This window comes from Diabrotica undecimpunctata, chromosome 2, assembly GCF_040954645.1.
Source record: "Diabrotica undecimpunctata isolate CICGRU chromosome 2, icDiaUnde3, whole genome shotgun sequence".
Lineage (NCBI taxonomy): Eukaryota > Metazoa > Arthropoda > Insecta > Coleoptera > Chrysomelidae > Diabrotica > Diabrotica undecimpunctata.
In genome coordinates this window covers 43,447,299-43,461,887 of record NC_092804.1, presented here as the reverse complement: position 1 = coordinate 43,461,887, position 14,589 = coordinate 43,447,299, and the positions used below count along the sequence as shown (strand labels likewise).

At 34.6% G+C, this 14,589-nt stretch overlaps 1 protein-coding gene across 1 annotated transcript in view; it reads right to left on the bottom strand.

Annotated features, from left to right (window-relative positions):
* The window catches only part of LOC140433282 (pickpocket protein 28-like), a 36,088-nt gene extending 22,483 nt beyond the window's left edge, over nt 1–13,605 (bottom strand). Inside the window, exons 1-3 of the mRNA XM_072521310.1 lie at nt 13,435–13,605; nt 6,685–6,927; nt 4,860–4,971 (exon numbers count right to left, since the gene is read on the bottom strand). Of these exons, the coding sequence (XP_072377411.1) occupies nt 4,860–4,971; nt 6,685–6,927; nt 13,435–13,532 (453 nt within the window). The 5' untranslated portion in view covers nt 13,533–13,605. The remainder of the gene's footprint in view (nt 1–4,859; nt 4,972–6,684; nt 6,928–13,434) is intronic.
* Nucleotides 13,606–14,589: the final 984 nt, after the last annotated feature.

The following is a 14,589-nucleotide window of genomic DNA, read 5'->3' as shown; positions in this document are numbered from 1 at the left end:
ATGTTGAAAATACTCGCGCGGTTTTTGGGAAACGCTTTGATGATTTTGTTCCAAATGCAAAGCATAAAGCAAAAACTGGTTAATCGGATCGCGTCGGCATACGTCACGTGTTGCTCCGTCTTAAAGATAAGAAACAAGATCTCTCGCTTTGCGCAACTATTCATAACGCAAGTTATGTCGGTTAAATTTTAAAAACAGAGAGGAAACAATTACGGATTGGCACTTTATTGATTGGTATAACGTGGTATATACTTAATAGTTAAAAAAATAGTTGAATGCATGATTGGTATATTATAACAAGTAAAAAAATATAAATAAAAATATCGTATTCGTAAATTTCGCGACACACCTCATAGGTTCTTCCGGCACACCAGTGTGTCGCGACAAGGTGGTTGAGAACCGCTGTACTATAGAAAATGTCACACTGAGAGTGCAGTACGGGTAAGATACGGCGATGCTTTTCTTATGGAGAATAAACGCGCAGGGTTGTCAGTTTTCTCCAGCTGTTGATTGCTCATTGTCTCACAGGACCGGCTTGGATAAAATGCATCTGCCGGCAGTACGAGTAAAATATTTTATATCATGTATACGTATACAGTAGAATAAAAGGGCATTAATGAGTTATTGACAACGAAAACTATGAATTTTGCATATAAAACGTCAACATGAGATATACAATTGAATCATATTCATAAGAGTAACATTTGAACACCTCTTTACAAGAACAACATACAATAACTGTAGTTTTAATGTTTTACATAAAATAGAAAAAACCTACATAATTTCTAGGAAAGAATTTGGAAACTTGGAAATGATATTATTTATAGATATTATATATAATATTCAAACTTCCAATTCTTTCATAGAAATTAGATTTTTTCTATTGTATGTAAAATATTAAAAATACAGTTATGTTGTTTCTATAAATAGGTCTTCATTTCTTTTGTAAAACTTCTGCTACAAATTACCATCATTAACATAATCACCTAAATATGGCCATAAACTTGTTTGTCAAAATTAGTATTTGATAAACTCCAAGCTTTCCCCATTTCATCCCCTACCCATCCTAAGGATGGGTAGGGGGTGAAAGTGCTTTTGAAAAACGAAACTACACTTCAAAATTTAGTCCGAGTTTCAACAGAGAGCATGGAGTCCCTAAGTTTAAATCCGGTGAATTATTTAACGGTTGCGCTAAACTCGTAGTGTTAAATGTGTTGTGTTTTTTACAAAATACGGAACAACTTAATGTAAGTGCTGCTGTAAGACGTACTTCGTTGATGACTGGTGTTAGCGAAAGAAGCATTTACAATTTCAAAAAAGAAAAAGAACAGAGTGGAACGTTGAAATCGCCAAAAAAACGTAAAAAACGAGTGTGTCAATCAAATTCTAGAATATTCACATATGACGAGGGTGTAAGAAGTATTCTACGGAGAATTGTTCATTGTGAATTTTTCATGAAAAATTTGCCGCCATTCTTAAAGCATATACATAACTTCATACAAGGTAATGAGAATATACAGCCGTTGTCTCTTTCTACTTTATACAGACTTCTGAAAGATATTGGATTTGTTTATAAGAAACGTGGCCGAAGAAGCATCATGTTAGAGCGAGAGGATATTATTCATTGGCGCCATAATTATTTGAGAACTATACGACGTTTGCGAAAAGACCATTGCAATATCATATATTTGGACGAATCGTGGGTTAATGTTGGCCAATCTATAAATTGGTGCGATACTACGATACAAAACAGTCGTGACTCTTTTCTCAAAGGTTTAAGTACTGGCTTAAAAGCACCTACTAAACGAGGTCCACGATATGTTTTATTGCATGCAGGTTTTTCAGGAGGTTTCCTTCCTGGCACACAGCGTATTTTTTTGGCAAAGAAAAATTAGGGAGACTATCACGATGAAATGGATGCCGCATATTTTGAGTCGTGGTTTAAGGAGACATTAATATCAAATTTACCAAATAATGGTCGCAGGAATGTCATTGTAATGGACAATGCATCGTACTACTCCCGTAAAGAGAGATTCCCTTACAATTCCTGGAATAAAGCTGCAATCAAGGAATGGCTAGTGGAAAAAGACATTTTTATCGAGGAGTGTTATTTGAAATCCGAGCTATTAGAAGCAGCGCGTGCTTTTAAAGATCAATACGATAAGTATCATCTTGATGAGTATGCTTCACAACATAATGTTTATATTTTAAGGCTTCCTCCATATCACTGCGAATTGAATCCTATAGAAATGGTGTGGAACCAAGTTAAGCGATATGTAGGTACCCATAATCATCATCATAAGTGGCTCGACAATCCGTTGTGGATCTTGGCCTGCTCACAAAGAAGTCGCCACTCCTGTCGATTCCTGGCAACTTCCCTCCATCTTCTAACCCCTAGAATCTGTAGGTCTTCTTCCACATCATCAATCCATCTCATTCGTGGTCGTCCTCTGCTTCTTGTGCCCTCTGGTTGTGAAAATGTTAATCTCTTCGTGTATTCGTGATCTGACATCCTAGCAATGTGTCCAGCCCATCTCAGTCTCTGCACTTTAACGAATTTCACAATATCTGGATCGGTGTATAACTGATACAGTTCAAAGTTGTATCTTCGACGCCATAGCCCATTTTCATTTACGGCCCCAAAAATCCTTCTAAGAATTTTTCTCTCAAAAATACCAAGAAGTCTTTTATCATTTTGAGATAAGATCCACGTTTCAGCCCCATATATCAAAACTGGTCTTATTAAGGTCCTGTATATATTAAGCTTTAGTGCACGTTTTATATTTTTATTTTTTAAATGTCTCTGGAGGCCGTGAACAGTTCTGTTTGCTATTGCTATGCGTCTTTTTATTTCGTCGCTTGTCGTGTTTGTTGCGTTTACTAGCGATCCAAGATATGTAAATTCTTTGACTTGCTCAAAGGTATGGTTGTTAATTTGAATTCTTTGTTGGATATTTAGAGGGTTTTTAGAAACCAACATATATTTGGTTTTTTCCTCGTTTACCACAAGTCCTAATTCACTTGCTGCGTCCGCAAGCCTTGTAAAACACTGCACCATGTCTCTCATACTTCTGCCCACTATAACTATATCGTCAGCGAATGCGAGAATTTGCGTCGATCTATTAAAAATAGTTCCATTCATTCTAATATTTAATTGTCTGATTGCCTTTTCCAAGGCAATATTAAAGAGCAGACACGCCAACGCGTCTCCCTGTCTTAGACCATTATTAATGTCAAAGAACGTAGAGTTTTCTCCTTCAATTCTAACGCATGAGCTTACGTTTTGCATTGTTAGGTGGGTCAACTTAACTAACTTAGGTGGGATCCCAAAGTCTATCATTGCATTATATAATGCAGTTCTTTTCACACTGTCATAGGCTGCTTTGAAGTCAATGAAGAGATGGTGTGTTTCTATGTTATATTCTAGGGACTTTTCTAGAATCTGCCTATGTGCTTGAATTTGATGTGTAGTTGACTTTCCAGCAGTAAATCCGCATTGATATTGACCAACAATATCCTTTGTAAAATGTTTAAGTCTTTCAGATACCCATAATACCACTTTTAAAAACGACGAGGTACGCCAGTTGATCGACGACGGTTTCGCACGCGTCACAGAGCAAAATTGGCGCAATTATGTCACTCATGTTGTTGAGAAAACGGAAACTGAGATGTGAACTGCGGACAACCTGCAAGATGACGTAGACCAATTGATAATACACGCGAACACAGGGGAGAGTAGCGAAAGGGAATCCGACATCTCGGATGTAGAGGACGACTTTAGTATAATTAATTGAATATCTGTGAGTAACCTCGATTATTTTACACTGTATAACCAATAAAATGCATTTACCAGTCCAATCAGAGTATGGGCTTTTAGGATATTGGGCTGGGTGCACGGAAATCGAGTTCCCGGAGGTTCCACCCTGTATATTTATAGCTATCAAGAAATGTAATTCAAAATATATTTGATAGTTTAATAAAGTATAAATATGATATAATGTTAAATAACTTACACTATAAACCTTATACCTGCTCATCTCGTCAAGTGTGGGCAAGGAAAACCATTATCCCATATGGAATAACACAAGGTTTCGCTGAAAACTACCAGGTTGCTATGCCAAGGAACTAGGTAAACTTATGTTGTGTGTAAGAAATGCGAGACTGCATTATGTTTTAACAAGGACAAAAACTGCACTTCAGATTTCCACAAAAAAAAATTTCATAGTAGGTGTTAAAATTTCGCAGTGATTCAAGTGCGCAACTTGTTTTTTTAATAACATCGCCGGGATTAAAAAATCTGCAAAGCTTTTTCGATATTCCCGTTCCTGATAATTTTTCAGATATTTACAAAAGAAAAAGTTTTTCTTGGATATTGGGCTGGGTGCACGGAAATCGAGTTACCGGAGGTTCCACCCGGTATATTTATAGCTATCAAGAAATGTAATTTAAAATAAATTTGTTAGTTTAATAAAGTATACAGTTTTATAATAAAATTCTCGCTAAAAACTTAAGGTCTTTTTATTCACATTCATGCCTCTTATTTGGTTACTTGAAGGCAATTATTTTATCAATATATTATTTTATAATAAATAACAGAGCCCGGCGTAGAGATCTGGGTACGGTTCTGTGACTACCACTTGGACCTGTTTGTATCGCCAAACACAAGGCGTGAAATCCGGCAATTGTGCATTTCTATATTAGCCGTACTGCACTCTCGGTGTGACATCTTCTATAGACTAGCTAGCTCTAACTAGATCTAGAGAAATTAGCTTGAAAGATAAATTATAAAAAATATTTGAGATTTACTTGACAAAAAAATATCCTATGTTATTAATTGCATATTGTGTATACTCACTTACCTCGTCAAGTCTATTATAAAAGTTCTTAGTAAATGTATAATTTGTTGGAAACTGGTGATCATCTATCAGATTTTCACTGCATATTAAAGACATATATTGAGCCGTTTCCATCCTAAAATGATTAAGTATTAAATATTTTAACCAAAAGTATATACTATTCAGTCATTAATTTAAAGTGATGCTTAAACAGTATTCTTAAAACTGGAAATAGTTAAAAAGCAAAAATCATTTTGTTGCCTAATAAACAATCCCTTAAATTACCAAATAAATATAATAAATTACAAAAGCAACCACAATATTTACTAAGGCTTAGATCCAAGATTAATTATATCCAAAATGTTAATAATAAATTCACAAATAGAAATATATTCGTATTCTTTCGTCCGTTTTTCGTTCCACCAAAATTCATGGTGAAGTATCTTGACGAAAATCTGATCGATATTTGCCAAAACTAAAAACGATTCAAGTCCAACATAGATCACTTCGAAAAAATTGCTAATGAATCTGTATTATGTTTACTTATTATTCGCGTCGTTATAGATCAAGAAGTCAGGTGTAATTTTTATTATGCCACGTTGGTATAATATTTCCAAATCAGCGTACTTTACGTTTGCTCAACATAGTAAAATAACACAGCATCAAAACGGTGAGTAGTCACTTATTTATTACCGATAATTGGAATCGATTTTAGATTAATTCTTCATTTCAGATTCTTCTGGCGAAGACAAACTCTAGTCGTCAAAGACGAAAATGCCACTGAACTCTAAAAGCCATACGAACAAGCTGAATTTTGCTGAGTGTCAATTTTGGGACCCCAAAAAATATGCAAAAAAGTTTATCACTTCTATCCTCCGGCATCCCTCTAAAACTCGCCCCGCAGAAAAAAAATTTACCGATTTACCAGGGATCTTTGTCATTTTATACGATTCTCATGAGATCTTTATTGATCTGTTTAATAATACTTGATTTATTTAATAATAATTCTATTGACCGGTCACCATGGAATTTCAATTAGTAGAGCTTAATCTTCAAAACCAATATGATGAAGTTTCGGTTTTGAGTTTTGGCAACAAATATGATGCATTTGAAATATGTCCAAAAACGCTGAATTTAAACTTTCACATTACAAAGTTTTGGAAACTACACAATATTGTTGCCAAAACACAAAATCGAAATTTCTTGTTATAGGTTTTAAAGATTAGATTCTACCAATGGAAATTCCACTGTGACTGGTCTCAATGGAAGTGATACATTTTATTGATCTCATGAGAATCGTAAAAAATGGCAAAAATCGACAACGTTTATTTATTAAACAGATTTACAGAAACTGACTTTATTTACAGTAAAATACAAAAATTGCATATAAAAGCTACATTCTTCACCTTTAAAACGCATTTTGATTTTTGCGGATAAGACACTGTAATCAAAAGATATAGAATTTTTACCATCGAATTGATACAAATATTATTTTAACTTAATTTCGCGCGCGTAACTGACATTTAAAATCGCCGGTTGCTCCAAGCTCCATCCAATCTTAAAGTTATATGAAACATTAAAGATCCATCTATATATTGAGTATATTAACTGGGTTTTTTGCCCAGCGTAAGTTAAACGTGTTATTGATTATCTAAGGTTGTGGTATCCAATAAACGCCGTACGCCGCCTACAACGTTACGTCATATGTCGCAAACAGCGTTTGTCGATCTACTTCACGTACTATATATAACATAATATACACTACTTCCCATACAGAAGTGTAACATATTTAAAATATTTAATTATATATTTTATAATATAAAATATATTTAAGCCTTTTGGTACTTACTCATATCTGGATATTGTCAAATTATCCCACAGCCTATGAACAACGTTGGTGTAGTTGAATATACTACGATTGGACTTTGCAAAAGGACATATTGTGACGGCTGGAAACGGTATCTCATATATAGATGTATCTCTTGTGGCAAAGCTTACAATAAATGGATTTTCTTCATATTTGTTGTATTGTTCCTTTATAAAATAGATAGATAACGCTAATGCTACCGCAATTAATATCAGCCATATTATTCTAAAAATTTAAGTTAAATATAGTAAATAACGTATAAATTCCATAAGAAAACAGTTTCATAACCATATTAAAAATTGAAATTAAAAACATTCTTGTAAAGTATTACATGGCGGTCCGATAAATACTTAGCCTCACCGCAAGATGGCTCCACTATCTCAAGAGAAATCTACGATCGTGTAATATATTCCTGTAGATGGCTGATGTCAAAATTTCAGGCGAATCGAACTTGCAGTTTTGTTTTGACGGCGTTGTGAAAGGGGGCGTGTCCGCGGATTTTAGAAAAATGGAAAAAATGAAAGCAACATCGGTCGGTAATTCGATTGTGGTTTCTGACAGGGAAATTACGCAGCGAAATCAAAGAGCGCTTGGACGCTGTGTACGGTGACTCTTCTTCTTCGATGACAACCATAAAAAATTGGTTTAATGAGTTTCAACGTGGTCGCATGTTGGTTTTTGATGAAACATGCCTCGGTGTCCCGAAAATAGCTACCATAGAGGATAAAGTGACAAAAATCCATGATCTCGTATAGGTAGACCACCCACTAAAGGGGTCGCGAAATAGTTGAGATAGTAGGTATCTCAAAAGACCGCGTGTGTCGTATCCAGCATACAATTTTGTGCATGAGAAAGCTATCGGTGCGATGGGTGCCGCGTTTGTTCACTTCGAACAACTAGCGCAACTGTGTTTACCGCTATTTCACCGTATTTCGAAGGAGTTTATATTATGCTGAATTATTGGGCCGATTCGAAGCCGAATTAACGAAAAGTTCTTTTCCGTCATGTCAACAAACCGGCTCATACCACAAGAGATACAGCTATATATATATAAGATACCTACGCCGTCGCCATGGCGAAATTGTCGAATTGGACACCGAACTGTTGCCTCATCCACCGAATTTTCCAGATTTGGCCCCGTGTGACTTTTTTTGTTTCCAAACTTGAAAAAGGCACTCGCCGGGCAGAAATTTGAGTCGAATGGGGAGGTCATCGTCGCCACGGAAGCCTACTTTGCAGACCTCGGGAATACGTATTTTTCAGACGGGTTAAAGAAGTTGGAGCATCGCTGGGTCAAGTGTATAAAAGGAGACTATGTTGAGATATAAACCGCCACTTTTTTTAAATTTTAGTTTTCCTTACTTATCGGACCGCCCTAGTAACATTCTTAAACCTTTGATAGATTATCCAATATTTGTCAAATATTTGTTTATTATTTTGAAAAGTCAAAATAACCAATTACACTATCGTTTACAAAGTTTTTGGGAAATCTTCTTTGCCTTTAACGCTTCATTTACAACAAGACTGATAAATAAATCAATTAAATAATAAATTTAAAATTACTATTTCTCCAGAGTTAAAACAGAAGATAGAAAATCTTAAATATGAAAATTGGATACGAAAAACCTCGAATTTATTTCTTTTTCTTCTTCTTAGCCTTCTATCGTCCATGTTTGGACATTGGCCGCCTCTCATAACTTCTTCCATGGATCTGTAGTTTACCCAAATTTAATTCATTGTACGTGCTTGGCTCGTGGCTTAAATAGAGTTGGAAACTATACGGCAAAAATTTCTTTTGATTATTGAACTTATTGAAAATGAAAAAAAACAGTTTTTGTTAAGGAACGAGTACCTGAACATCTCATTACCATCTGAACCTGTTTTGATGGGTGGGATACGTGGTTGCATGCTGCAATATATTATGCAGAAATTTTTAAAAAATTTTAAAAACGTTGTTTGTGGCCTACCCGAATCAGTCAGCAACGGTCTTAAATTAGAAAAAGCAAAAAACGATTTGGCTTATTTAAAGAGTAATTTTAGTTTCGTGTGTGAAACAAGGAAGGACGTTATAGCCGACTGAAACCTAAGCTATATTTTCACCAACCACTAAAACAAGCCGGATTTAAGAGTGGCTTTGGAGCCTGCAAGTAATAAAGTCCTTAATAGATAAAGTTATAGAATACAACAAGCCATGATTGTATATTGTATGATTGTGATGATACAATATTTGTAAACTTTCAGAAAGTATTTGAATAAGTCCAGAACAACTCCATGTTAAGATTGCATACAGAGTGCAATATTGATCATAGGTACACAACGCTTCTTCGGAATATATGTAATAGCGCAACAGTTGCAGTCAGAATGCACGACGGTGGCACAAACACATTTTCCTTGGAGAAGTGTACTAGGCAAGAAGACACCATCTCGCCTAGACTATTCATCGCTTTATTACAAAGTGCCTTAAAAATTATTTTTTCCCAAACACAATCCATGATCAACCTAGCACTGGCCAAAAACATTTCAACTAATGGCACGCAAATTAAACCTATAAGTATCTAGGCCACGAGATCAAATTAGGAAGAAACAATCAAACAACAGAGTTGAACGGAAGAATAGGACTAACATGGGCAGCTTACGGAAAATTAAGTGGAAGTCTTTAGATCATATGTTTAAAAAGAAAGGTCGTTGATCAGTGTGCACTCCCAGTTCTAACGTATGGAGCAAAAACATTGACCCTTACCAGAAAAGTAATCAACAAAATACAAGTGGGATAGAGAGCAATGGAGAAGGCGATGTTGAATATATAGCGCAGAGATAGAGTTTTAAATCAAATAGTTGGAAGAAAAACTGGTGTTACGGACGCAGTTAAAAGAATTACAATGCTGAAATGGAAATGGACAGGAAATGTTGCCAGAGTTAGAGATAGAGATGGACCGAAAAAATTTTAGTATAGAGACCTAGACATGATGCTTTTTGTAATCGAGGAAGTTCTCCAACAAGATGGTCGGACATCAAGCGCATCCAGCACTACTGGATTCAAGGTGTCCAAGATAGGATGCAATGGAATTATTTACGGGAGGTCTATAGTCAGCAGTGGACTCAAAATGGCTAATAATGATGATTATTGAAAATAAAGGTTTTTAAAAATTAAAAAAAAGTGCTTTGGTTTTGGCAGGAAATACTGATACGAAGTTACAAATGACCCCGGAATGATTGTAAAATTTAAATAAGCGTCCACAACCAGTGTTGATGTAGAAAAGAGTGTTCGGCATATAAAAACATTTTAAGTGATAGAAGATTACAGATTACAGATTGCAATTAGAGCGGCTCTTGGCCTTTACAGATATATTGTGCGTCCCTTTGTCACTTAAAGCTCTTTATCCAGCCCTGTTCTCTTAATGAGCTTCCACAGCCTTGAGAAGGGTCTTTCTATATGCCTAGATTGATACTTTTGATTTTTCCCCTCCGAGTTTTAGATACCGCGGCCTTGTTAGGCTTTGTCACAAATAAAAGATGTGCAAAGCGGTTTCCGCTTCTTACGTAGGCCAAACACCCTATTAATGATCAACAGCGATACACCGTAGTCAATTAATCATGACAATGCTCAATACTAAAATAATTCCGGAGTAAGTCCTCCGATCAGATCTTTGGGAAGGACAGTTTTGAGTTCACCAAAAGATAATAAATTGAAGTGCAGAAAGAATATCAAGATGTGCACATGAAATATCAAAACCTTATAAAAAGCAGGAAAAATCATGGCCCTAGTAGAAAGGAGATAGCCGGATTCTGGAGAAACATAAGTAGAGGATCATAACATATACTACTCGGGAGGAGTGATGGATCACTTGAATATGGAGTCGGAGTAGTCATATCACCCAAGGTTGCCAAATGCGTTACTAACTTTACACCAATATCAGAGATGTTACTACAAGTACAAGCCAACCCCATCAATATAAACAACATCCAAGTTTGTACTCCCAATGCAGATAAAGAGAGGGAGAAAACAATTGAGTTTTATCAGCAAAGTAATAGTATCATTTAGAAAATTTTACGACATTAAGTTCGCATCATAATGAGAGATTTTAATGCTATGCTTGGAGCTGGGGATAAGATACATTAAATCGGAGAGCATGGGCTTGGAGTCAGAAACGAGAGAGCCTCCTAGAAAAATTCACAGAAGACTCAGAACTATAATAGAGATAGATCACGTTCCTAGTACCTAGAACTAGTTGCCACCAATACATTCTCTTCCAAATACCACCTTGAAAGCTGACACATGAAAATCCCCACATGAGAGACCCTGAAGAATCATTAGAAATTAAATAGATTACATTTTAGTAAATAGAAGATTTCAAAACAGTTTCACACTTATCAAGACTTATCCGGGAGCAGATTTGAAGACAGACCACGTTGTACTGGTGGAAGTATTCCGAGTCAAACTCAAAAGAGTGCAGAAAAGGAAACCAAGATCATATTATATACGTATGCTAAAAGACCTTAATAAGAAAATATGGGTTTAAGTCATGTTAAACAAAAGTGACTGCGATTAGAAACTAACGAAGAAGAAAAGATCAAATTACAGAAATAGTTTAAAATGTAAAGTAAAAACACTTAAAAGCAGATAAATTATTCATGAAAAAATCATGGATTATAGATAAAATGCTGAAGCTGACACAACATCTTTGGGCTAAAAGATCAAGTACATGATGGGCCAAGAATATTGTAATAGGAAGTTAATTCTACAATAACACAGTTAAAAGATGGTAAAGCAGATAGTAACATACAAGCAGAACTACTCAAACTATCGGACAACGAATCAATAGCAACAATCACAACTTCAAAATTGAAAATATTCAACAAAATACACAACTCTGAAGAAAGACCAAAAGAATGACTGAAGTCTGAATTTATTGTACTTCCAAAACAAGCAGGAGCCAATAAATGCAAAGAATACCGTACCGTACGATAAGCCTCACGATTCATCTCCTAAAATTGTTCCTAAAGATAATCCATAAAAAAATTACTAGCCGTGTAAAAGTCAAATTTACCCAACCAGTTCTGGTTTATAAATGCTATTAGTACGAGAGAGGCTTTGTTCTCAGTACAAGTCTTATTACAGAGACGCAGAGATGTCAATTGTTACGTCTACATATATCTGGTTAATTAAGAGAAAGGTATTGATCGAATACAGCACACCAAGATCATGCAAATACTAAAAGAATCAGGAATTAACCACCAAGATCTGAAAATAATTAGAAACTATTTCTGGAATCAAACCACAAATCTCAGAAGTGAAGGTGAACACACCAAATATGTGAAAATCATGCATGGAGTGAGGCAAAACTGTATTGTGTCTCTTCTAATCTTCAATCTATACTCTGAAAGAATATGTAGCGAAGCATCCTATATGCAGATAACACCATAGTATTTGCGGACAACCTGGAAAACCTACAAATCCTTATGAACAAAATCACGTATGACAGTCAACAATCTGGACTCAATATAAACGTAAAAAAGGATATAATGGATTCCATGATAATTAGGAAGAAAAAGAAAGAAGAACAGAAAGTCAACTCTACATTAACCAAAACCCAGTAGAAAGGGTGACGCACTACAACTACCCCGGCATCATAATAAATGAAGAATGGTCCAACAATCAGGAGATAAGAACGCGCATCGGAAAAGCTAGATCCACTTTCAACCAGACGCCTTCTTCAACTGCCACAACCTCTCTCTTGGTATGAAAGTAAGAACGCTACCATGCTATCTGTCCTTTTTTTATGGCGATGAATAAACCGTGGACCTTGAACGAAGATATGTGCTGAAGATTGAAAGCATTTGAGATGTGGACCGACTGAGTCATAAATAAGAAGGTACTCAGAAGAATAAAGAAGAACCGATAGGTACTGAACACCATCAAATCTCGAAATCTACAATACTTAGGACACATTATGAGAAATAATTCCAGATATGCTTTCCTACAAGCCATCCTGCAACGAAACATATTTAGAAAGTGAGGTCCAGAAAGAAGAACATCCTGGTTAAAGAACCTCAGAACCTGGTTCAACACAACATATGTGCATCTTTTCTTTCTGCGCTGCTGCAAACAATATAAAGATTGCCATGATGATCGCAAACTCCTTTATCTAAAAACTTTTTACCTTTAAATGATAGAAGACAAAATTTTACAATAAAATATTTAAGCAAACATTTGGTTATTACTTGTTTTTACAAAAGTTAAATTTGTTATTTGTATAACTTAGTTCTATTTTATGATTTTGTAATTTCACGATTTTCTTTTTGTTGGAAAAAAATAAAGTTTTGTTCTTAATTCAAGCTTTTTTTTTTAATTATTATGCATTTTTTGTCCATAGTCTATGCTTTTTCAAGTAATACTTTAAGCATTTTAAGTGCTTATTTTAACTCTTTCTAATGATTTTTAACCGAATCGCTGGTGATAACTAATAAAAATAGAGGTACTAAGTTACTTATTTCTGAAATTATATGGAAAACTTAGAATACAAGGCTTTAAAATAAATTAAATTAAAATAAAGAAAATAGTGATAAATACACCCTGTGAAAAAAACAAAATATACGAAACAGAGTAAAACATAGAATTAAATAGAACAAAGTCAAATAAAACAGGAGAGAATAGAACATCATAGAATTTATTAGAAGTGTACAGAATAGAACTCAAGATTTAAATGAGAATAAAAAGTTCTTCCTACTTACCGTTCTGTTTTCGATCTTTCTTCGGCCACATAATTGAAACCAGTTATGCTAGAGTGTTCGCAATAATCCTTGCAATACCTTCGAAATTTATTCCTCATTATGATACTTTTTAAATCTTTCTGTGTTTAAACATCTCGATAATGATCACATATTGAGCTTTAACCTACTCTTTTAATTGTTCAAATGCGATGTTCAACATTCTAAATTTATTTCAATTAAAGTAGACATGTCATGTACTCCTACTTCCTACACAATAATCTATTATTAGTAGGTATATCTTTTTTGTAAATAGATTAAAAGAATTTAACAATATATTTAGGTATAATAACAATATATTTTTTAAAAATTATAATAACTATTAAATTGAAATAAAAAAATAACATTGCATATCGACGTCGATTTCGAAAAATCCTTTTTTACTAATAAAGTAGAAAGAAGTAAATACAAGCATCAATGCCTTAAGCAAATTTTTCTTAATTTTAATGTTGTGTAAAAAAATCACCAAAATTGTTATGTAATATTTTATAAAGTAATAATGTGGGAAAATTAAATTTTAATCGGATGCTTCCCTGGCCAAAGTCATAATTGATTAAGATTTTCCGCATCCTCTGCATAATATGGTTGTAGCTGATCACCTAGAAATTTTTCCAGTGGTTAAACAGTAGTTGTGCCAGTGGTGGATCCAAGAGGGGGGGTCACAGGGGGCAAGACCACCCCCAAAACAAAATTAAATATCAATCAAATAATCCTAAAAAAAATCATTTAAAACCCATCAACCCTATAAGCAGAAAGTCAAGAGTTGAAATGATTCAAACTCATTTATTCTAGGGGTAAGTGTAGAATTATACGGAAGCCTTTTTAAATTGCTCTTTAAAAAAAATCAACAATTCTAAATACAGTAATACCTCGACTAAGACTTCCACGAATTCAGAGTTAGGCGATTTTCAAATTTTGTCAATTCATTTGAGTGCCAGAGGCTCGTATAGTTTCTCGTCAAACCTGTCGTCAAAACCAATCTGCTAACTCTTGCGAAGAATATTTCCGAAGATCCATTTATTTGCCCCTTTTAGACAATATCTTAACTGATTTAGAAGAACGACTTTCACCGAAAGTTATGAATCTATTTAATCTTCAAGTCATTTTACCTAAAACTGA